The following is an 18820-nucleotide window of genomic DNA, read 5'->3' as shown; positions in this document are numbered from 1 at the left end:
ATACCTTCAGATCAAGAACATTTTCTCTTATAACATCTCTTGAATTGTTTGGGTTCTCCTTTAAGAATAACAAGTCATCCCTGCAAGCTCTTTATTTTCTGTTCTCTATATTCACCATATTTTCCCTATTTTTGTTTCTTTATTCTTTTCTTCTGAATTCTAGGTAGACTTAAGTTGTTCTTCCAAATTGTTGACATCAATCTGGCTCTTCAGTGCCCCGATGTGGATTTCTAGTATGATTTTCCATGGTAACTTTCTGCATGTCTCATATACTTTTTACATCCTAATATGTAGCTTTATTTTCCCGTCGTGTTCTCTTCATTTTGCTTTTGGCTAACTTGTATGGAATCATGTTATTTTTGCATTTGTATGGAAGTCATGTTGCTTTTGAATTGTAATAAAATTGAAATTTTCTTCTGGATCCTGTAGTAGATTAGCATAAAATCCTCTTTTTGAGAAACTCAAGTATTTCCTCTCAGGATTTCTTCAGTTAGCAATTCACGAGGAAACAGAACCCGGAACAATTCTTCAGTGCAGATTCTTTATCGAAAGGCAATGCATGGGACAGGCAGAACAGCCCTGCCCTGCCTACTCCAAAGGGGAGAACAGCCAGATGTGCCTGCGGCCAGCCCCAGCAGCTGCAGCTGGAATGCTGGAGAGCCAAGCAAGGGTCTGGAACGTGGATGAAGCTGAGATAATCTCAGGGTGTGTGTGTTACTTTGAATGCATCAGAGTACTTAATTTCTAAAAAAAAAAACATGTCACAAGACAGGCTGTCTGTTCATATAGGTAATAGTCTGCATCCTAGATCTGTATTTGGAAGAAGCTTTTCTACAAGTCCAGGCCAACTGCTATTCCTGGTGGGCGTTTACTAGCTCACTTCTGCTTCAGCTTGGCCGCTTTTCCCCCTGGCCTATCAACTCAGTTGGAGGAAATCAGAACTGGACATTTCGAACAATGGAAAAAATTGATTTCCTCCTAAATATACTCCTAGGGTTTTTGCTGCCTTTGTGCACTCAGAATGCAGTGTAGTAATATTCCAGCAACCACCCCAAACACACACACACACACACACCACCCACGTTCTTATGGATGCCTCACTAACATATACAGGCACACACTTCACAGACACACACTCCACGTGTTCTGCCTAATTTCTTGGTATTCTTTTCTCTTATAAATGTAGTCAACTAGCAGGAGGGCAGGAGTACCAAGGAAAAGGGACCAGAGTTCAGGCACTCCAGAAAGCAGCACCTTAGGGCTATAGGCACAACTATTAGTTTTTGGCCGGAACACAACCTGTGAGAGTTACAAAGTGAGTCCGTTTCCTTTTCTACATAACCTCTGTTTAATCATGACAGAAAGTGTTGCAGGATTCTGGGCCAAAGTATGAAATGCATCCGAAAAGCCGATTGTGTCATCTATCCAGGGATACCACCACATGAGAACAAGGTCCCCTAATATTCTAGAGTGCCTGGCCTCTATGCAAAGACAATAGTGTATTTATTTACAAGAATGTGAGCACCAACGTTGCAGAGTTTAGGCATTTACGTTCATTGCCATATCCTCAGTATTTACATCAGAGCCTGGATTCTAGGAGGTAGCTAATACTTTATTTTGGTGAAATATTTGATTAGAGCAGTTATGTGATTATTGGCTGTCTTCCTCTAGACTAGGAGTTTCCTGAAGGCAGCACCATACTGTTTTCTTTGCCAGGTTATCTTCCGCTTCAAGTACAGCGTCTAGAACATAAAAAGTAAAAACATATCATTTTATGAATAAAAAAAGCACTTTTAGGATTCAGAAAGCAGAATGACTAGTAGTATAGCTGTGTTCATGTCTGCCCCTCAGACTGAGTGACCTGATAATAGTGACTCTTTTATTCATCTTTGAACTTCTGCCGAACCCAGCACAATTCTTTTAAGTAAGTCCTTGCTTACTAATTATTTGGTTGAATAAGCAAACAAATGGAAACATCTATAATGTTAGCAAATATGATTCAAGACATGAAAAGCCTTATGCATTGAAATCTACACGACTTAACCCTAGAAGGCTGAAGTGATTGATATCACACCAGGAAAATTATTAACTTAATAGAACACATCAAAATAAGACATTGTTCAAATCTATATAATTATCTCAATTGCCAAAAAAGTATCTGATAAAAACTCAGTAGCTATTCATCATAAGCACAGTAAAAATAATAGGAAAGAGAGTTTCTTTTTTCACAAGGGAAAAATTAAATGTTTCAACAAGCATTACCTTTAATGTAGAAATACGAGACTTTCTAAAACAAACAAGAATAATATGAACATAGATCACTTCACCATTGCTGCTACAATTATTTATTATTTTCATAGTAAAATTATTAAATATTAAGGAAAAGAATATTAAAAATAAAATCACCAGACCTCAAAATCTTCAGTATACTATTAAAAATGAACTAGCAGGAAAATCATTGTTTCAAATGTGTTTACTAGGAAGAAAAAAATGCAATTGTTCAGGATTATGACTAAGACCCCAAAAGGTAAGTAAAAATGATACATTAAATGCTAATGTGGGGGAAATAGAAGGCAAAAGAGATGCATGTTAAAAAATTACAAGTTCTAATTACACATTAACCCCTAAAATCCAGTTGAATGTCATTTGCAAAGAAATTATATTGTTTCTTTAAAAAACATATGCTCCGGTGTGTGATGTTCCCCTTCCCCAGTCCAAGTGATCTCATTGTTCAGTTCCCACCTGTGAGTGAGAACATGCGGTGTTTGGTTTTCTGTTCTTGATGGGGGAGGGGAAAAGGATTGCATTGGGAGTTATACCTGATGTAAATGATGAGTTGATAACTGCTGACCAGTTGATGGGTGCAGCACACTAACATGGCACAAGTATACATATGTAACAAACCTGCACGTTGTGCACATGTACCCTAGAACTTAAAGTATAATAATAAAAAAATAAATAATAAAATAGTACCATTCTTCCCATTAAAAAATAAATAAATAAATAAATAAATTTAAAGAAATTTTTAAAAAAGCATATGCTATGATTTCTGTTATTACCACTAGAAGCTACATTAATTAGACACTGACATATAATAGGATAGACTCTAAGTATAAATTATTTCTCATGCACACAGCACCTTGAATGGTAGATATTATTGTCTTCTTTCTTCCAGATAAAAATAGAGGGTGAGAGGATGCTCAGCAGGTGGAGGAAATATACTAGGCCAGGGCACAGGTTTGGTTCCTAATGAAGGGCATGTTATGCTACAACAGTATGAACAAGAAAACACGAGTAACACAAAAGCACTAGATGAACATATACACACGTGCACATCCTCACACACACACATCTGGTACAAATAATTAAACTCAGAGTAATTATCAACATGAGTATGAGAAAGAGATAACTCATGCCCCACACAGATGTAATTAACTATGTGCAAGGCATTGAGTAAGGTCTTAGGATATTCCTCAGGTTTGGAATCCCCTCCCTGCATTTTCACTTGTTAAAATAAAATCACCAAGGAATATTTACAGTGGAATCTTTGAGAGAAAGTTTGTATATCATTTCTTTAGTGTAATTTGTGTTTTAATTCTACTTTAGTATTTTGTTGAAGTATATCAAGATCATGTGGCATATTTCTGTCATAATGGCATTTAGTAAGCTCTCTCCATACCCCTGTTACTTCTACATTACTAATTTTCTTGCCGAGACTTGTATTACTTTTTTATTATTGTTTGTTCCACTTGAAATAGGGTCATTTTATTGTCTCCAGAAACAATACTATTTCTAATTTTCTTACATTTTACACAAGAATCTATCCATATATAACTCAAAAAATTGAAAAAAGGCAAACTTCGAAACAACTTATTAAGGAAATAAACACACTTCAGCATCCATTTTTCCCTAAAGGAGAAGCAGTTACTCCTGGAATACTGAGTGAGATCTGTCGGTGGCTCCTCTTCGAAGCCAGTTTTCCTCACTAGGGATGACTTATTCATTTGTACATCAAGGAATTCTCAGCTTTCTTACCACTTCTAGAAGCTGGGGACATTTGATTATGTGGAGGACTCCTTGCAGTTCTGAAACACTTCTCAGAAAAGCAGGTAGCTGTCAACATTTTAGAAGTGCAGAAAGGCATTGTCTGGAGGCACACCCTCCAATGCTGCGTTTAGCGTCCTTGTGAGATTTTGATTTGAATCCTCCTTTTGTATCTATCAGCTATTTGAACACTGACAAGATACTAAACTTCTATGAACCCTAAGTTTTTGTTTATTATGTTAAAAATAATGCTAGTCCTTATAGCCTAGAATTGTGAGGATAATTATTAGCAGGTCATATGATAGCAAATATTGACTGGGTTCTTAACACACTTCAGGCATTGTGCATGCTATATGTTTGAATCCATCTTTGTATTTAATGCTAATCACTCTATGAAGTAGTTGTTATTTATCTCCATTTATAACTAGGAAACTGAGATTCAAATTGCTTATGTAATTTGGCCAAAGTCTCCCAGTTAGTTGTCCAGATTCAAATCCCCCGTCTATTCGACTCATAGTCTCTATACTTCCAGGATGGTTTTCACACCTATTCAGTGCTCAATAATTGTTAGCCATCACTGTTATTATTATTATTGGGAAAACTCTGAAACACATTTCCCAGAAACTCCCAATAGACAAATGTGGAGCCAAGTCTTTTTTCAAGATAGGAACTTTGTCTTGTCTTTTCTGTATATATGTGTAACATATTGCTTGCCTTCTTGTGAATCCACTAAGAGTCACATGTTGGCGGTATGTATGACACTTTCATGTCTGTCTCCTTTGTCAGCTCGCTCATGGTCCAGACATGAGAAGGTCATCTTTCCTTATTCTTCTTCCTCATTTCCACCCACTGCAGCTTGTACTTGGGCTGTTTGTATCTTGGTAAGTGCAGGAGCACTTCAGTTCGTCATCACTGCTGCTGTTTCCTCTTTCCAGATACTGGATCTTGCATTAATGACTTTAAATTTGGAACCATTCATTCTACCGTGGCTGTTGGGGCTTTCTCTTTCTTTATAGAGTCACATTGCAGGAATACGTACTAAGCTCCTGAAAACTGACACACCCTTGCATTTGGCAACTGGGTCATTATTATTATTATTGTTTTATTGTATCATTTATTGACTTTGAACTTGATGCTGGGTTTGATTAAGGGAAAAGGCTTAAAGAGTTTTTCTTTTTAAACTTGCTTATCCTTTTACCTTATATCTAATTTCATCTCATGACAAAGAAGAGATATGAAATTGTATTTGACGTGGTACACTGATGCTTCCATCTGAATATTGCTTTGTCATTGTTTTGATTAGAAACAATAAATGGTGTTGACAAACTCTGGGAATGATTTTTATAATGAAAGAATAGTGAAAGTGGAGAAGATTCAATAAATGATTTTTAAATAAAATGCTTTTCTTGAATATAAAAAAACTTGCTGTTGGCAGATGACATTGTAGGAAATGTTACTCCAAGATAGACTGGTAGGACTTTTACCCTTTCCACTTCTCTGTCACTTCTTGTCTTTCTAGAGCATCTCATTACTTTCCTTTATGAATTCTTCCCCAAGGCTCTGGTGTTAGGGGCAGCCTTCATTTTCCATTTCAGTTCAAGGGACTTACCACTTAATTAAGTTATTCTCAAGACTGACACTCAACTCCAAAGTTCCACTCATCATTTCACTTTTTAGAGCAGAGATCAACTGCATGATAGTGTACCTATTGATGGTCCCTGATGTCTCAGAGGCCCCTAGTTGTATATTCAGATGAGAATATCAACAGGGCCTTCCTCACATAACTGTAGGAAAAGGTCAAAACCCAGACCCCATAGAGAGACCTGGGACACTTCTAATTTATGAATGCAATTTTTAAAAATATTTAAAAATTAAATACCATGACACAAAATACAATACAATGGGAGTGAGTAATTCACAAGATCATATGATAATTTGTTTTTATTTTTTTGTTACACTTTATGTTCTAGGGTACATGTGCACAATGTGCAGGTTTGTTACATATGTATACATGTGCCACGTCAGTGTGCTGCACCCATTAACTGGTCATTTACATTAGGTATATCTCCTAAAGCTATCCCTCCCCTCTACCCCCACGCCACAACAGGACCTGGTGTGTTATGTTCCCTTTCTGTGTCCAAGTGTTCTTACTGTTCAATTCCCACCTATGAGTGAGAACATGTGGTGTTTTATTTTCTGTTCTTGCGATAGTTTGCTGAGAATGATGATTTCCAGCTGCTTCCATATCCCTACAAAGGATGTGAACTCATCCTTTTTTATGACTGCATAAAACTCATCCTTTTTTATGACTGTATTCCATGGTGTATATGTGCCACATTTTCTTAAGCCAGTCTGTTATTGATGGACATTTGGGTTGGTTCCAAGTCTTTGCTATTGTGAATAGTGCCATAATAAACATATGTGTGCATGTGTCTTTATAGCAGCATGGTTTATAATCCTTTGGGTATATACCCAGTAGTGGGATGGCTGGATCAAATGGTATTTCTAGTTCTAGATCCTTGAGGAATTGCCACACTGTCTTCCACAATGATTGAACTAGTTTACAGTTCCACCAACAGTGTAAAAGTGTTCCTATTTCTTCAGAGCCTCTCCAACACCTGTTGTTTCCTGACTTTTTAATGATCGCCATTCTAACTGGTGTGAGATGGTGTCTCATTGTGGTTTTGATTTGCATTTCTCTGATGGCTAGTGATGATGAGCATTTTTTCATGTGTCTGTTGGCTGCATAGATGTTTTCTTTTGAGAAGAGCCTCTTCATATCCTTTGCCCACTTTTTGATGGGGTTGTTTGTTTTTTTCTTGTAAATTTATTTGAGTTCTTTCTAGGTTCTGGATATTAGCCCTTTGTCAGATGAGTAGATTGCAGAATTGTTCTCCCATTCTGTAGATGCCTGTTCACTCTGATGGTAGTTTCTTTTTCCATGCAGAAGCTCTTTAGTTTAATTAGATCCCATTTGTCAACTTTGGCTTTTGTTGCCATTGCTTTTGGTGTTTTAGACATGAAGTCCTTGCCCATGCCTATGTCCTGAATGGTATTGCCTAGGTTTTCTTCTAGGATTTTTATGGTTTTAGGTCTAACATTTAAGTCTCTAATCCATCTTGAAATAATTTTTGTATTTGTATAAGGTGTAAGGAAGGGATCCAGTTTCAGTTTTCTACTGATGGCTAGCCAGTTTTCCCAGCACCATTTATTAAATAGGGAATCCTTTCCCCATTTCTTGTTTTTGTCATGTTTGTCAAAGATCAGATGGATGTAGGTGTGTGGTATTATTTCTGAGGGCTCTGTTCTGTTCCACTGGTCTATATCTCTGTTTTGGTACCAGTACCATGCTGTTTTGGTTACTGTAACCTTGTAGTATAGTTTGAAGTCAGGCAGCGTGATGCCTCCAGCTTTGTTCTTTTGGCTTAGGATTGTCTTGGCAATGCAGGCTGTTTTTTGGTTCCATATGAACTTTAAAGTAGTTTTTTCCAATTCTGTGAAGAAAGTCATTGGTAGATTAATGGTGATGGCATTGATTTATAAATTACCTTAGGCAGTATGGCCATTTTCACGATATTGATTCTTCCTATCCATGAGCATGGAACGTTCTTCCATTTGTTTGTGTCCTCTTTTATTTCATTGGGGCAGTGGTTTGTAGTTCTTGAAGAGGTCCTTCACATCCCTTGTAAGTTGGATTCCTAGGTATTTTATTCTATTTGAAGCAATTGTGAATGGGAGTTCACTCATGATTTGACTCTGTTTGTCTGTTACCGGTGTATAAGAATGCTTGTGATTTTTGCACATTGATTTTGTATCCTGAGACTTTGCTGAAGTTGCTTATCACCTTAAGGAGATTTCAGGCTGAGATGATGGGGTTTTCTAAATATACAATCATGTCATCTGCAAACAGGGACAATTTGACTTCGTCTTTTCCTCATTGAATACCCTTTATTTCTTTCTCCTGCCTGATTGCCCTAGCCAGAACTTCCAACACTATGTTGAATAGGAGTGGTGAGAGAGGGCATCCCTGTCTTGTGCCAGTTTTCAAAGGGAATGCTTCCAGTTTTTGCCCATTCAGTATGATAATGGCTGTGGGTTTGTCATAAATAGCTCTTATTATTTTGAGATACGTTCCATCAATACCGAATTTAGTGAGAGTTTTTTAGCATGAAGGGCTGTTGAATTTTGTCAAAGGCCTTTTCTGCATCTATTGAGATAATCATACGGTTTTTGTCTTTGGTTCTGTTTATATGCTGGATTACATTTATTGATTTGTGTATGTTGAACCAGCTTTGCATCCTAGGGATGAAGCCCACTTGATCATGGTGGATAAACTATTTGATGTGCTGCTGAATTCGGTTTTCCAGTATTTTACTGAGGATTTTTGCATTGATGTTCATCAGGGATAGTGGTCTAAAATTCTCTTTTTTTGTTGTGTCTCTGCCAGGCTTTCATATCAGGATGATGTTGGCCTCATAAAATGAGTTAGGGAGGATTCCCTCTTTTTCTATTGATTGGAATAGTTTCAGAAGGAATGGTACCAGCTCCTCCTTGTACCTCTGGTAGAATTCGGCTCTGAATCCCTCTGGTCCTGGACTTTTTTTGGTTGGTAGACTATTAATTATTGCCTTAATTTCAGAGCCTGTTATTGGTCTATTCAGAGATTCAACTTCTTCCTGGTTTAGTCTTGGGAGGGTGTATGTGTCCAGGAATTTATCCATTTCTTCTAGGTTTTCTAGTTTATTTGCGTAGAGGTGTTTATAGTATTCTCTGATGGTAGTTTGTATTTCTGTGGGGTCGGTAGTGATATCCCCTTTATCATTTTTTATTGTGTCTATTGATTCTTCTCTCTTTTCTTCTTTATTAATGTTGCTAGCAGTCTGTCAATTTTGTTGATCTTTTCAAAAAACCAGCTCCTGGATTCGTTGATTTTTTGAAGGGTTTTTTTGTGTTTCTATCTCCTTCAGTTCTGCTCTGATCTTAGTATTTCTTGCCTTCTGCTAGCTTTTGAATGTGTTTGCTCTTGCTTCTCTAGTTCTTTTAATTGTGATGTTAAGATGTCCATTTTAGAAATTTCCTGCTTTCTCTTGTGGGCATTTAGTGCTATAAATTTCCCTCTACACACTGCTTTAAATGTATCCCAGAGATTCTGGTATGTTGTATCTTTGTTCTCATTGGTTTCAAAGAACATCTTTATTTCTGCCTTCATTTTGTTATGTATCCAGTAGCCATTCAGGAGCAGGTTGTTCAGTTTCCATGTAGATGAACAGTTTTGAGTGAGTTTCTTAATCCTGAGTTCTAGTTTGATTGCACTGTGGTCTGAGAGACAGTTTGTTATAATTTCTGTTCTTTTCTGTTTGCTGAGGAGTGCTTTACTTCCAATTATGTGGTCAATTTTGGAAGAAGTGTGATGTGGTGCTAAGAAGAATGTATAGTCTATTGATTTGGGGTGGAGAGTTCTGTAGATGTCTATTAGGTCCGCTTGGTGCAGAGTTGAGTTCAATTCCTGGATATCCTTTTTAACTTTCTGTCTCGTTGATCTGTCTAATATTGACAGTGGGGTGTTAAAGTCTCCCATTATTATTGTGTGTGAATCTAAGTCTCTTTGTAGGTCTCTAAGGACTTGCTTTATGAATCTAGGTGCTCCTGTATTGGGTGCATATATATTTAGGATTGTTAGCTCTTCTTGTTGAATTGGTCCCTTTACCATTATGGAATGGCCTTCTTTGTCTCTTTTGATCTTTTTTGGTTTAAAGTCTGTTTTATCAGAGACTAGGATTGCAACCCCTGCCTTTTTTTTTTTCCATTTGCTTGGTAGATCTTCCTCCATCCCTTTATTTTGAACCTGTGTCTGTCTCTGCACGTGAGATTGGTCTCCTGAATACGGGAAACTGATGGGTCTTGACTCTTTATCCAATTTGCCAGTCTGTGTCTTTTAATTGGAGCATTTAGCCCATTTACATTTAAGGCTAATATTGTTTTGTGTGAACTTGATCCTGTCATTATGATGTTAGCTGGTTATTTTGCTCGTTTGTTGATGCAGTTTCTTCCTAGCATCGATGGTCTTTATATTTTGGCATGTTTTTGCAATGGCTGGTACCAGTCGTTCCTTTCCATGTTTAGTGCTTCCTTCAGGGTCTCTTGCAGGGCAGGCCTGTTGGTGACAAAATCTCTCAGCATTTGCTTGTCTGTAAAGGATTTTATTTCTCCTTCACTTATGAAACTTAGTTTGGCTGTATATGAAGTTCTGGGTTGAAAATTCTTTTCCTTAAGAATGCTGAATATTGGCCCCCACTCTCTTCTGGCTTGTAAAGTTTCTGCCAAGAGATCCTATGTCAGTCTGATGGGCTTCCCTTTGTTGGTAACCAGACCTTTCTCTCTGGCTGCCCTTAACATTTTTTCCTTCATTTCAACTTTAGTGAATCTGACAATTACGTGTCTTAGAGTTGCTCTTCTCAAGGAGCATCTCTGTGACATTCTCTGTATTTCCTAAATTTGAATGTTAGCCTGCTTTGCTAGGTTGGGGAAGTTCTCCTGGATAATATCCTACAGTGTTTTCCAACTTGATTCCATTCTCCCCGTCACTTTCAGGTACACCAATCAGATGTAGATTTGGTCTTTTCACATAGTCGCATATTTCTTAGAGGCTTTTTTCATTTCTTTTTACTCTTTTTTCTCTAAACTTCTCTTCTCGCTTCATTTCATTCATTTGATCTTCAGTCACTGATACCCTTTCTTCCAGTTGATCGAGTTGGTTACTGAAGCTTGTGCATTTGTCACATAGTTCTTGTGTCATGGTTTTCAGCTCTATCAGGTCATTAAAGGACCTCTCTACATTCGTTATTCTAGTTAGCCTTTCGTCAAATCTTTTTTCAAGGTTTTTAGATTCTTTGTGATGGGCTCGAACTTCCTCCTTTAAAAGCTCACAAAAGTTTGATCATCTGAAGCCTTCTTCTCTCAACTCATCAGAGTCATTCTCCACCCAGCTTCTTTCCATTGCTGGCAAGGAGCTGTGTTCCTTTGGATGGAGGGAGACGCTCTGATTTTTAGAATTTTCAACTTTTCTGCACTGCTTTTTCCCCATCTTTGTGGTTTTATCTACCTTTGGTCTTTGATGATGGTGATGTACAGATGGGGTTTTGCTGTGGATGTCCTTTCTGTTTGTTAGTTTTCCTTCTAAAAGTCAGAACCTTCAGCTGCAGGTCTGTTGGAATTTGCTTGAAGTCCACTCCAGACATTGTTTTCCTGTGTATCAGCAGTGGTAGCTGCAGAAGAGTGAATAATGCTGAACAGCAAGTGTTGCTGCCTGATTGTTCCTCTGGAAGCTTCGTCTCAGAGGGGTACCCAGCCATGTGAGGTGTGAGGTGTCAGTCTGCCCCTGGTGGGGGTTGTCTCCCAGTTAGGCTACTCGGGGGTCAGGGACTCACTTGAGCAGGCAGTCTGTCTGTTTTCAGATCTCAAACTCCATGCTGGGAGAACCACTACTCTCTTCAAAGCTGTCAGACAGAGACATTTAAATCTGCATAGGTTTCTGCTGCCTTTTGTTTGGCTATGCCCTGTCCCCAGAGGTGGAGTCTGCAAAGGCAGGCAGGCCTCCTTGAGCTGCAGTGGGCTCTACCCAGTTGGAGCTTCCTGGCCGCTTTGTTTGCCTACTCAAGCCTCAGCAATGGTGGGTGCCCCTCCCCCAGCCTCGCTGCCGCCTTGCAGTTAGATCTCAGACTGCTGTGCTAGCAATGAGGGAGGCTCCGTGGGTGTGGGATCCTCTGAGCCAGATGTGGGATATAATCTCCTGGTGTGCCGTTTGCTAAGACCCTTGGAAAAGCACAGTATTAGGGTGGGAGTGACCCGATTTTCCAGGTGCTGTGTGTCACAGTTTCCCTTGGCTAGGAAATGGAATTCCCTTCCCCCTTGCACTTCCCAGGTGAGGTGATGCCTCGCCCTGCTTCAGGTCTCGTTCATTGGGCTGCACCCACTGTCCTGCACCCACTGTCTGACACACCCCAGTGAGATGAACCCAGTACCTCAGTTGGCAATGCAGAAATCACCCATGTTCTGTGTTGCTCATGTTGGGAGCTGGAGGCTGGAGCTGTTCCTATTTGGCCATCTTGGAACTGCCCCCAGTAAGAGTATTTATAAACATAAATTTAGGTGGGTGTTGTAGAGTTCAATTCAAGTTCAAATTTGGGGCTTTTTGTAAACGTTAGTCACAGATTAATTGCTGACATATTGTACCCCTTATTAGGGATACAGCATTATGATAAATTTCTAGGAGAAAAATACCTAAATTACATTGTGGTCATGTTTCTAGTGGAAATAAAACTTAACCTAGAAGACAAAGCCATAATTATTCATTCAAATATGATACTGAATTGCTGTGTGGCCATCGATAAACCACATAACTTCCCTGGACTTTTTTTCATTTTTTTTTTTTATTGGGGATGGTATTAGTTACCACATTAAATGTAATTGGATATGGTGTAAGGGCAAACTAATTTGTAGATATGAAATATTTTTGAACTATAGAAGACTTTTGGACTTAAAATGGTAATGATGATGCAGCCCCCTTTCCTCATGAAAAATAATTTAAAATAACAAGAAGGAAATTCCACCTTTATTGAAAGGAATCTTCAGCCAAATATAGGAAGAAGGACTCCAGAGCCCAGTATGCCGTTTCAGAAGTAGATGGTATGCCTGTCTGAGAAAACAATCTCCTATTTGCAAGAATGCACTCTGTGGCAAGTGCATGCCTGGAAGCCAGTGAACATGAAGCAACTGGAGGATGGGAGGCTGAGTCAGGAGACACTGAGACTTACCACTTGTATGAAAGGAGTCAGAAAGTGGAGCAAGCTGGAAGAGAAACTCCTTTAGAAGCAGTCCTGAGTGCCATCTCTCTCTCGCCTGGGGAGAATTAAAGGCTAAACTAGACATAGGAGTACATTTTTGTGCACTTCATGGTCAGCCTCTGACAATTACTGTTGTGCTATATCCCACTCTGACCCTCCTCCCATAGTTCCAAATACTCACTATATTCAAAGATAAATTGCCAGCATATAGTCTATGAAGACTCACCATGTGAAGAAAAGACCACTGCAGCATAAATACCATTGTATTAAAATAATTAGAATAGAAAGCAGTTGAAAAATATTCACCAGGAAAATTTTGTCATGGAGAAAATGAAATTAATTCCCAAATGTATTACTAAATTAAGCAATATACAGTAACAATACAATAACTTCTTTGAAATAATGTCTCAAAGCAGACATTCAGGAAACAGAAAATTCAGAAAGAAATAAAGCAAGGAAACAGAAGGAAATGACTCTTAAGCAGATAAAACAAGAAAATTAATATATTAGTTTGTTCTCATGCTGCTACAAAGAACTAGAAAGAGGCTTAATTGACTCACAGTTCTGCATTGCTGGGGAGGCCTCAGGAAACTTACAATCATGGCAGAAGAGGAAACAACCATGTCCTTCTTCACATGGCAACAGGAGAGAGAAGTGCAGAGTGAAGTGGGGAAAAGCCCCTTATAAAACCATCAGATCTTGTGAGAACTCACTCGCTATCACAAGCACAACATGGGGGAAACTGCCCCCATGAGGTCTCTCCCATGAGGTCCCTCCGCCAACACATGGGGATTACAATTCAAGATGAGATTTTAGTTGGGGACACAGGGAAACCTTATTAAGTATAGGGAAGAATAGTAGAAAAGAATGTTAAATCTAAAGATACATTGGAAATAACCTAAAGGAGAATAGAAACTGAAAATATCAAAAAGCATGTGAAGATTGAAAAAATGAAGCAAAATAGATTAACATGAACAACGAGTTAAAACAATTGTCAGGGTAGATGAATGAAAATAATTTGTTAGAAAAGTCCAAACAGAAAACAGGGAAGTTCAGCATACACATAAGTGGTATGCCTGAAAAGGAGAAATGAACATACGGAGAAAAAAATGTTTAAAGTTACTTTTTCCAGATGTGAAGAAGTTTTGAGAATAAACATTTTTGACTTTAATCTTTTGTTTGGAAGCCCAACATTATGAAAATAGTTATGCAAAATGATCACCATCAATATCCTAATCCACTTTCCTTTCAAAACACAATCATCCCTTGGTATCTTCAAGCGATTATTTCCAGTGTTCCCAGAAGATACCAAAATTCACTGATGCTCAAGTTCTTTGGGGTATGTATTCAGAAACCACCAATATAGAAGGCCAACTGGAACAGGGAATCTTTTGGGGAGTCTGAAAGGAGATTAAGTCCTAAACAAAGGGTGACCTCAGAATTCCTCTCAGTAACATTCCACATTAGGAAAAGAACAGGTCAGTGCCTCTCCAGTGCTTTCAGGAAAAGGCAGTGTAACCCATGTTCCTAAACTCAGTCAGTGTATCTTTTAAAGTAAGGCAACTGACAAACAGTTTTCAACATGTAGTACTGCTCAGAATCTAGTTGCCAGATTCCTTTAAAAATATTCTGACAATAAAAATGAATAGAGGAATTATGGCAAAAGAACTGTTGATAAACATTAAATGTGTTGAAAATATTAAATATTTCTAACTGTAGTAATAAGTAAAAATATTTCTGAGAATTATGTTTACAGAACAGAATGAAAATGTTACAAAGGATAGTAACATTGAAAAAATTTATCTGATACAATTTAGGATGAAAAGTGGAAGAGAAGGTGAGAGGCAGGATACATATGGTGAATTCTTCATCTTTTATAGCTGAAGGCAAAAAAATGCCACTTAATGGTGATGTATTAAATAACATAGCATAAACATACAAAGGCATAAAAACGTAGTAAAACAAAGTGTGTAAACAGTTAAAATTAGGTAATGCAATAAGAGAAGTGATTGGAGAGTAAGTGGAGGTATAAATTTTGTCAGTATTACAGTGAAAAGTCAGTAGATAATAGATAAAGAAAAAGAAATATCGGATTAAAAGTATTATATTGGCCAGGCACAGTGGCTCATGCCTGTAATCCCAGGACTTTGGGAGGCCGAGGCAGGTGGATCACCTGAGGTCAGGAGTTTGAGACCAGCCTGGCCAATATGGTGAAACCACATCTCTACTAAAAATACAAAAATTAGCCGGGCATTGTGGCAGGTGCCTGTAATCCCAGCTGTTCAGGAGGCTAAGGCAGGAGAATTACTTGAACCCAGGAAGCAGAGGTTGCAGTGAGCCGTGATTGTGCTGCTGCACTCCAGGCTGGGTGACAAGAGCGGGACTCCGTCTCAAAAAATAAATAAATAAATAAAAAGTATATCACATTGTATTTAAAAGATAACACAAAAGGTAATAGAAAAACCTGTGACCTTCAGATTATTAATAATAAATTATTAATAGTAACACAAACAGGCACAAAAAGAACGAAGTGAAATATTGAAGGAAAAAAAAACTAGTATCATCATCAGGCATACCAAAACACAATATAACTGATTCTGAAAATATCTACCATATTAATAAGGGCACTATTTATCAAATTTAGTAAGAAAGTTATTTATTTTCAGAAGAAATCAATAGGAATGGATATCTATGCATCACATAACATAGACTCACATTCCATAATGGAAAATCTACAGAAATTTCAGGGCAAAAGAGAGGAAAACATATTAGTTGCAGGAAACTTAATTCAGTGTGTGAAAACTATTAGTAAAAACTTGTAAGCAAATAGAAGACTGCTAAAACATGATTGATTTCAAAATGTTACATATCATTGTGTTTTTCTTCATTAAAGATATGTCTTCATAAATTCTCTAAAATTTTTAAAGTTTTCTCTTAAATTGGATTAATGGTTTCTGAATTAAGAACATTTAAAAAAATCTTTAAGAAACTGCTTTCAACTTTATCTTTCAAGTTTCTGTGCTATTCACACTTAGTCTTCACTGACTCCTACATGAACTGAAGCTCTAAGTGTAGGACTAAGAGCAAGTGTTAGAAATTTGGAGGCCCTACTACGGTAGGTCTCTCAGTTTTGTAAAGAATCAGATGCTCAGTTGGCTGGAAGGATAGAGAAAGGAAAAATAGAGTCCCTTTTCTCAAAGCCCCCAAGTCCAGCAGGGAAAACACACCTTATATATCATAATAAATAGAATATGCAAGATAAGCTCCAGTGTATGCAGGAGGAAAGGGACTTTGGTGGAAGCAGCTAAAAAGATCTTGTAAAAATATAAATTGGGTCTTATGATGCAAGAATCCAGCCTGTTTTAACATGGATTGGATGACTTACTTATTCAGAGACTTGGAACAAAAAATAGTGGATATGGATCACAGTTTTCTGTGATCGTTGGAGGAAAAATGTGACAAAATCCTATATGCTGTCCTTGGGATACCCTCCTGACATCCCCATTCCCTCTCTGTTGCTTGTGCTTACAGTAGAGATGGGTCTTCTCCTAACAGGTGCTTCTCAAATTCCAGATCTCATTTTTCTGTCTTCTCTTAGGTACCTCAGACTTCTGACCTTTTTTCTGGTTACTAATACAGACTTTCATTGTTTTTCTCTTTTTGCTGCATCTATAAATATTGTGATTTCTCAGAAATTTTGTTTTGTATGTGTTTATGAGACAATTGGCCAGATGAGGCTACAAGAGGAGACACAGGAGAGACTCAAGAAAATAAAGTATTTTTTACTCACAGGTCCTAGAGACAGGAGGCATGCCATACATGGCAACATGGGGAAGACCAGAGTGGTCAGGAGGCAGAAACAGGAGCAAGGTAAGTTGTAAGGCATGGCCTTTATTGGGGTTTCTGAGAGAAAGGTAAGGCAGGGTAGGATGAACAATTTAGGACTACTTTGAATAATTTCTCCAGACTTTGGGAAACAGCAGTGTTCTCTAGTTGCCTGGTACCTGGCCCTGGGTTGCTTAAGACAGAAGAATATTGTTTCCGGGGTATATGGGCAAGGTAACGGAAGTGTGGCTCTGGGTTGGTTAGTTTGCATGTCACAGCATGCTTCAGGCTGATCCCTTTTCTAGCTTAAGAATTGACTAGCCTTAGGCAAAGGCGATCTCTTCCCCAGTTAGAAAGATTTTCTAAGATATCAAAACATCACAAGGTACAGACAATTTAAATACACAATTATTTGCAATACAACCTTGTTCTGGGCCTTCTTTTCCCTCACTTTCTTCCTATCATGACTTTCCATTCCGTAGCCTAAAATGCCATCTATCTTCTAATGACTTGCCTGACATTCACTCTTGTGTATCTAACTGCCTCTTTGCCCCATGAATTTTCAAATATGTCCAAAACATACCTCTTGATTCTCCTCCCCACTCTTGCTTCTCCCCCAATCTTCCTTTTCAAGATAGATGGCACCATCAGGCAACCAGGAGGTCAAACCAGAAACCACTGGCTTCTTTAATTCCATTACCCTTCCTTTCCTATCCCACAACCACCTATTCACACCCACACTTAAGAACCTTTTAACCATCCACCCTTCCACAAAACTTGGTTCTTCTTTCAACATAAATCTCAAATTCGGCAACTTCCCTACACTTCTACTGCCACTGCCACCACCACCCTGCACCAAGCAAGCCACTTTCATCTTACCCCTTTTCTGTCACAGTACCCCCCCATCATATTCTACACGTTTATACTCCTAGCTGCTGTACAAACCATTTTTGATTAATATTGGTAAAACAAACTATTATCACTCCCCATCTCAAAGCCATTCTCACTGATTTCTAGCTGTATTGAGGATGAAACATGCAAACCTTACCAGGGTCCAAACGCCTTCCCAGCATAACCTGTTCTCTTCTCTGTTTTTTCCAACATAATTTTTTTCACTCTTCTTTCCTCCGCAATTCATTACGCTCCAATACCAATGGTCTTTTATCAGGTTCTGGAACCGTTTTCCTGGTCTTGATTTAAAGGAAATTTAATTAAATAAAGATCTCCATAGAAAAACTGTCTCTGTCTACTCTGTCTAAATTATTCCCTTCCGATAGTAGTTTCCATTTCAGCAGTTTGTTTCCTTCAAAGCAGCTGATCACTGTTGCAATTATATTTACTTGTGACCTTATTTTGTGTTTTGTCATCTGGACGTTATGTTCCAGGAGAGTAGGGATAATATGAGTAGTTTTCTCACCATCAGATCTCCAGTTCCATCACAGAGTGGTAACATTATAGGCACTCAAGGGTAGGAACATACAGGACATACCCAATAAATCATTGTTGAATGAATGATTTAAGTTCAATTTGTTACGATATTTTATTCAAAATAGGGCAATCATTATCAACAAAACATGAAAGAGAAAAATGAGAGAGAACCACAGCAGGGACAGCATCGTAAAAGTTAACTGGGATTTGGGCTTCCATTAGTGGTCTCAGCTTACTAAGATCTTTATACCAAGTCAAGTCAGGAGAGGCTGGAAAGAGAACTGAGATGGCTGGCTGGCAAGGCTGTCTCCACTTCACCTTACCTGCCGTGGCTGTGACCATGCTATGCACGGGTCTCAACTAATAACTTTCTTCCTTCAGCCGTGCTTGTCATGTTACTCTGTAATCGGGATGTGTTTATATTTCTTATTTTGGCAGAAACACTCAAGAGAGGGGACTTAATTTCAGTCTCAACTTACAACTGCTCTCCCCAATAATTTTTGTGTGTGAAATATCCTAATTAGACTCAGTGTCTTCCTTGCATTCCCAGCAACTTGAGTGACAGATAATTCTATTAAATGTGGGGAGCAATGAGTTGGGCAGGGGTTAGCGAGCGATGGCCTGAGGGCCAATCCAGCCTGCCACTTGTTTTGGTAAGCAACAAATTTTTTGGAACACAG

At 38.3% G+C, this 18820-nt stretch overlaps 1 protein-coding gene and 1 long non-coding RNA gene across 8 annotated transcripts in view; one reads left to right on the top strand and one right to left on the bottom strand.

The window, feature by feature from the left end:
- NRG3 (neuregulin 3) overlaps positions 1–18820 on the top strand; it is a 1118695-nt gene that overhangs the window by 342064 nt on the left and 757811 nt on the right. For 2 of the 7 annotated variants that reach the window (XM_077945575.1, XM_028826402.2), the window contains exon 2: positions 16680–16757. The exons of the other annotated variants lie outside the window; for them this stretch is intronic. In XM_077945575.1, coding sequence (XP_077801701.1) covers positions 16680–16757 — 78 coding nt within the window. The remainder of the gene's footprint in view (positions 1–16679; positions 16758–18820) is intronic. 7 annotated transcript variants of the gene reach the window in all.
- LOC144331014 (uncharacterized) lies at positions 14133–16858 on the bottom strand. The gene is made up of 3 exons (XR_013397842.1): positions 16678–16858; positions 16417–16556; positions 14133–14287 (listed from the first exon to the last, which is right to left on the bottom strand). It is a non-coding gene; the product is annotated as an uncharacterized LOC144331014 (long non-coding RNA).

The sequence above is a fragment of the Macaca mulatta genome, chromosome 9 (assembly GCF_049350105.2).
Source record: "Macaca mulatta isolate MMU2019108-1 chromosome 9, T2T-MMU8v2.0, whole genome shotgun sequence".
In the NCBI taxonomy this organism is placed as follows: Eukaryota; Metazoa; Chordata; class Mammalia; order Primates; family Cercopithecidae; genus Macaca; species Macaca mulatta.
The sequence above is the reverse complement of the archived record's forward strand: the minus strand, read 5'-3'. Positions and strand labels throughout refer to the sequence as shown.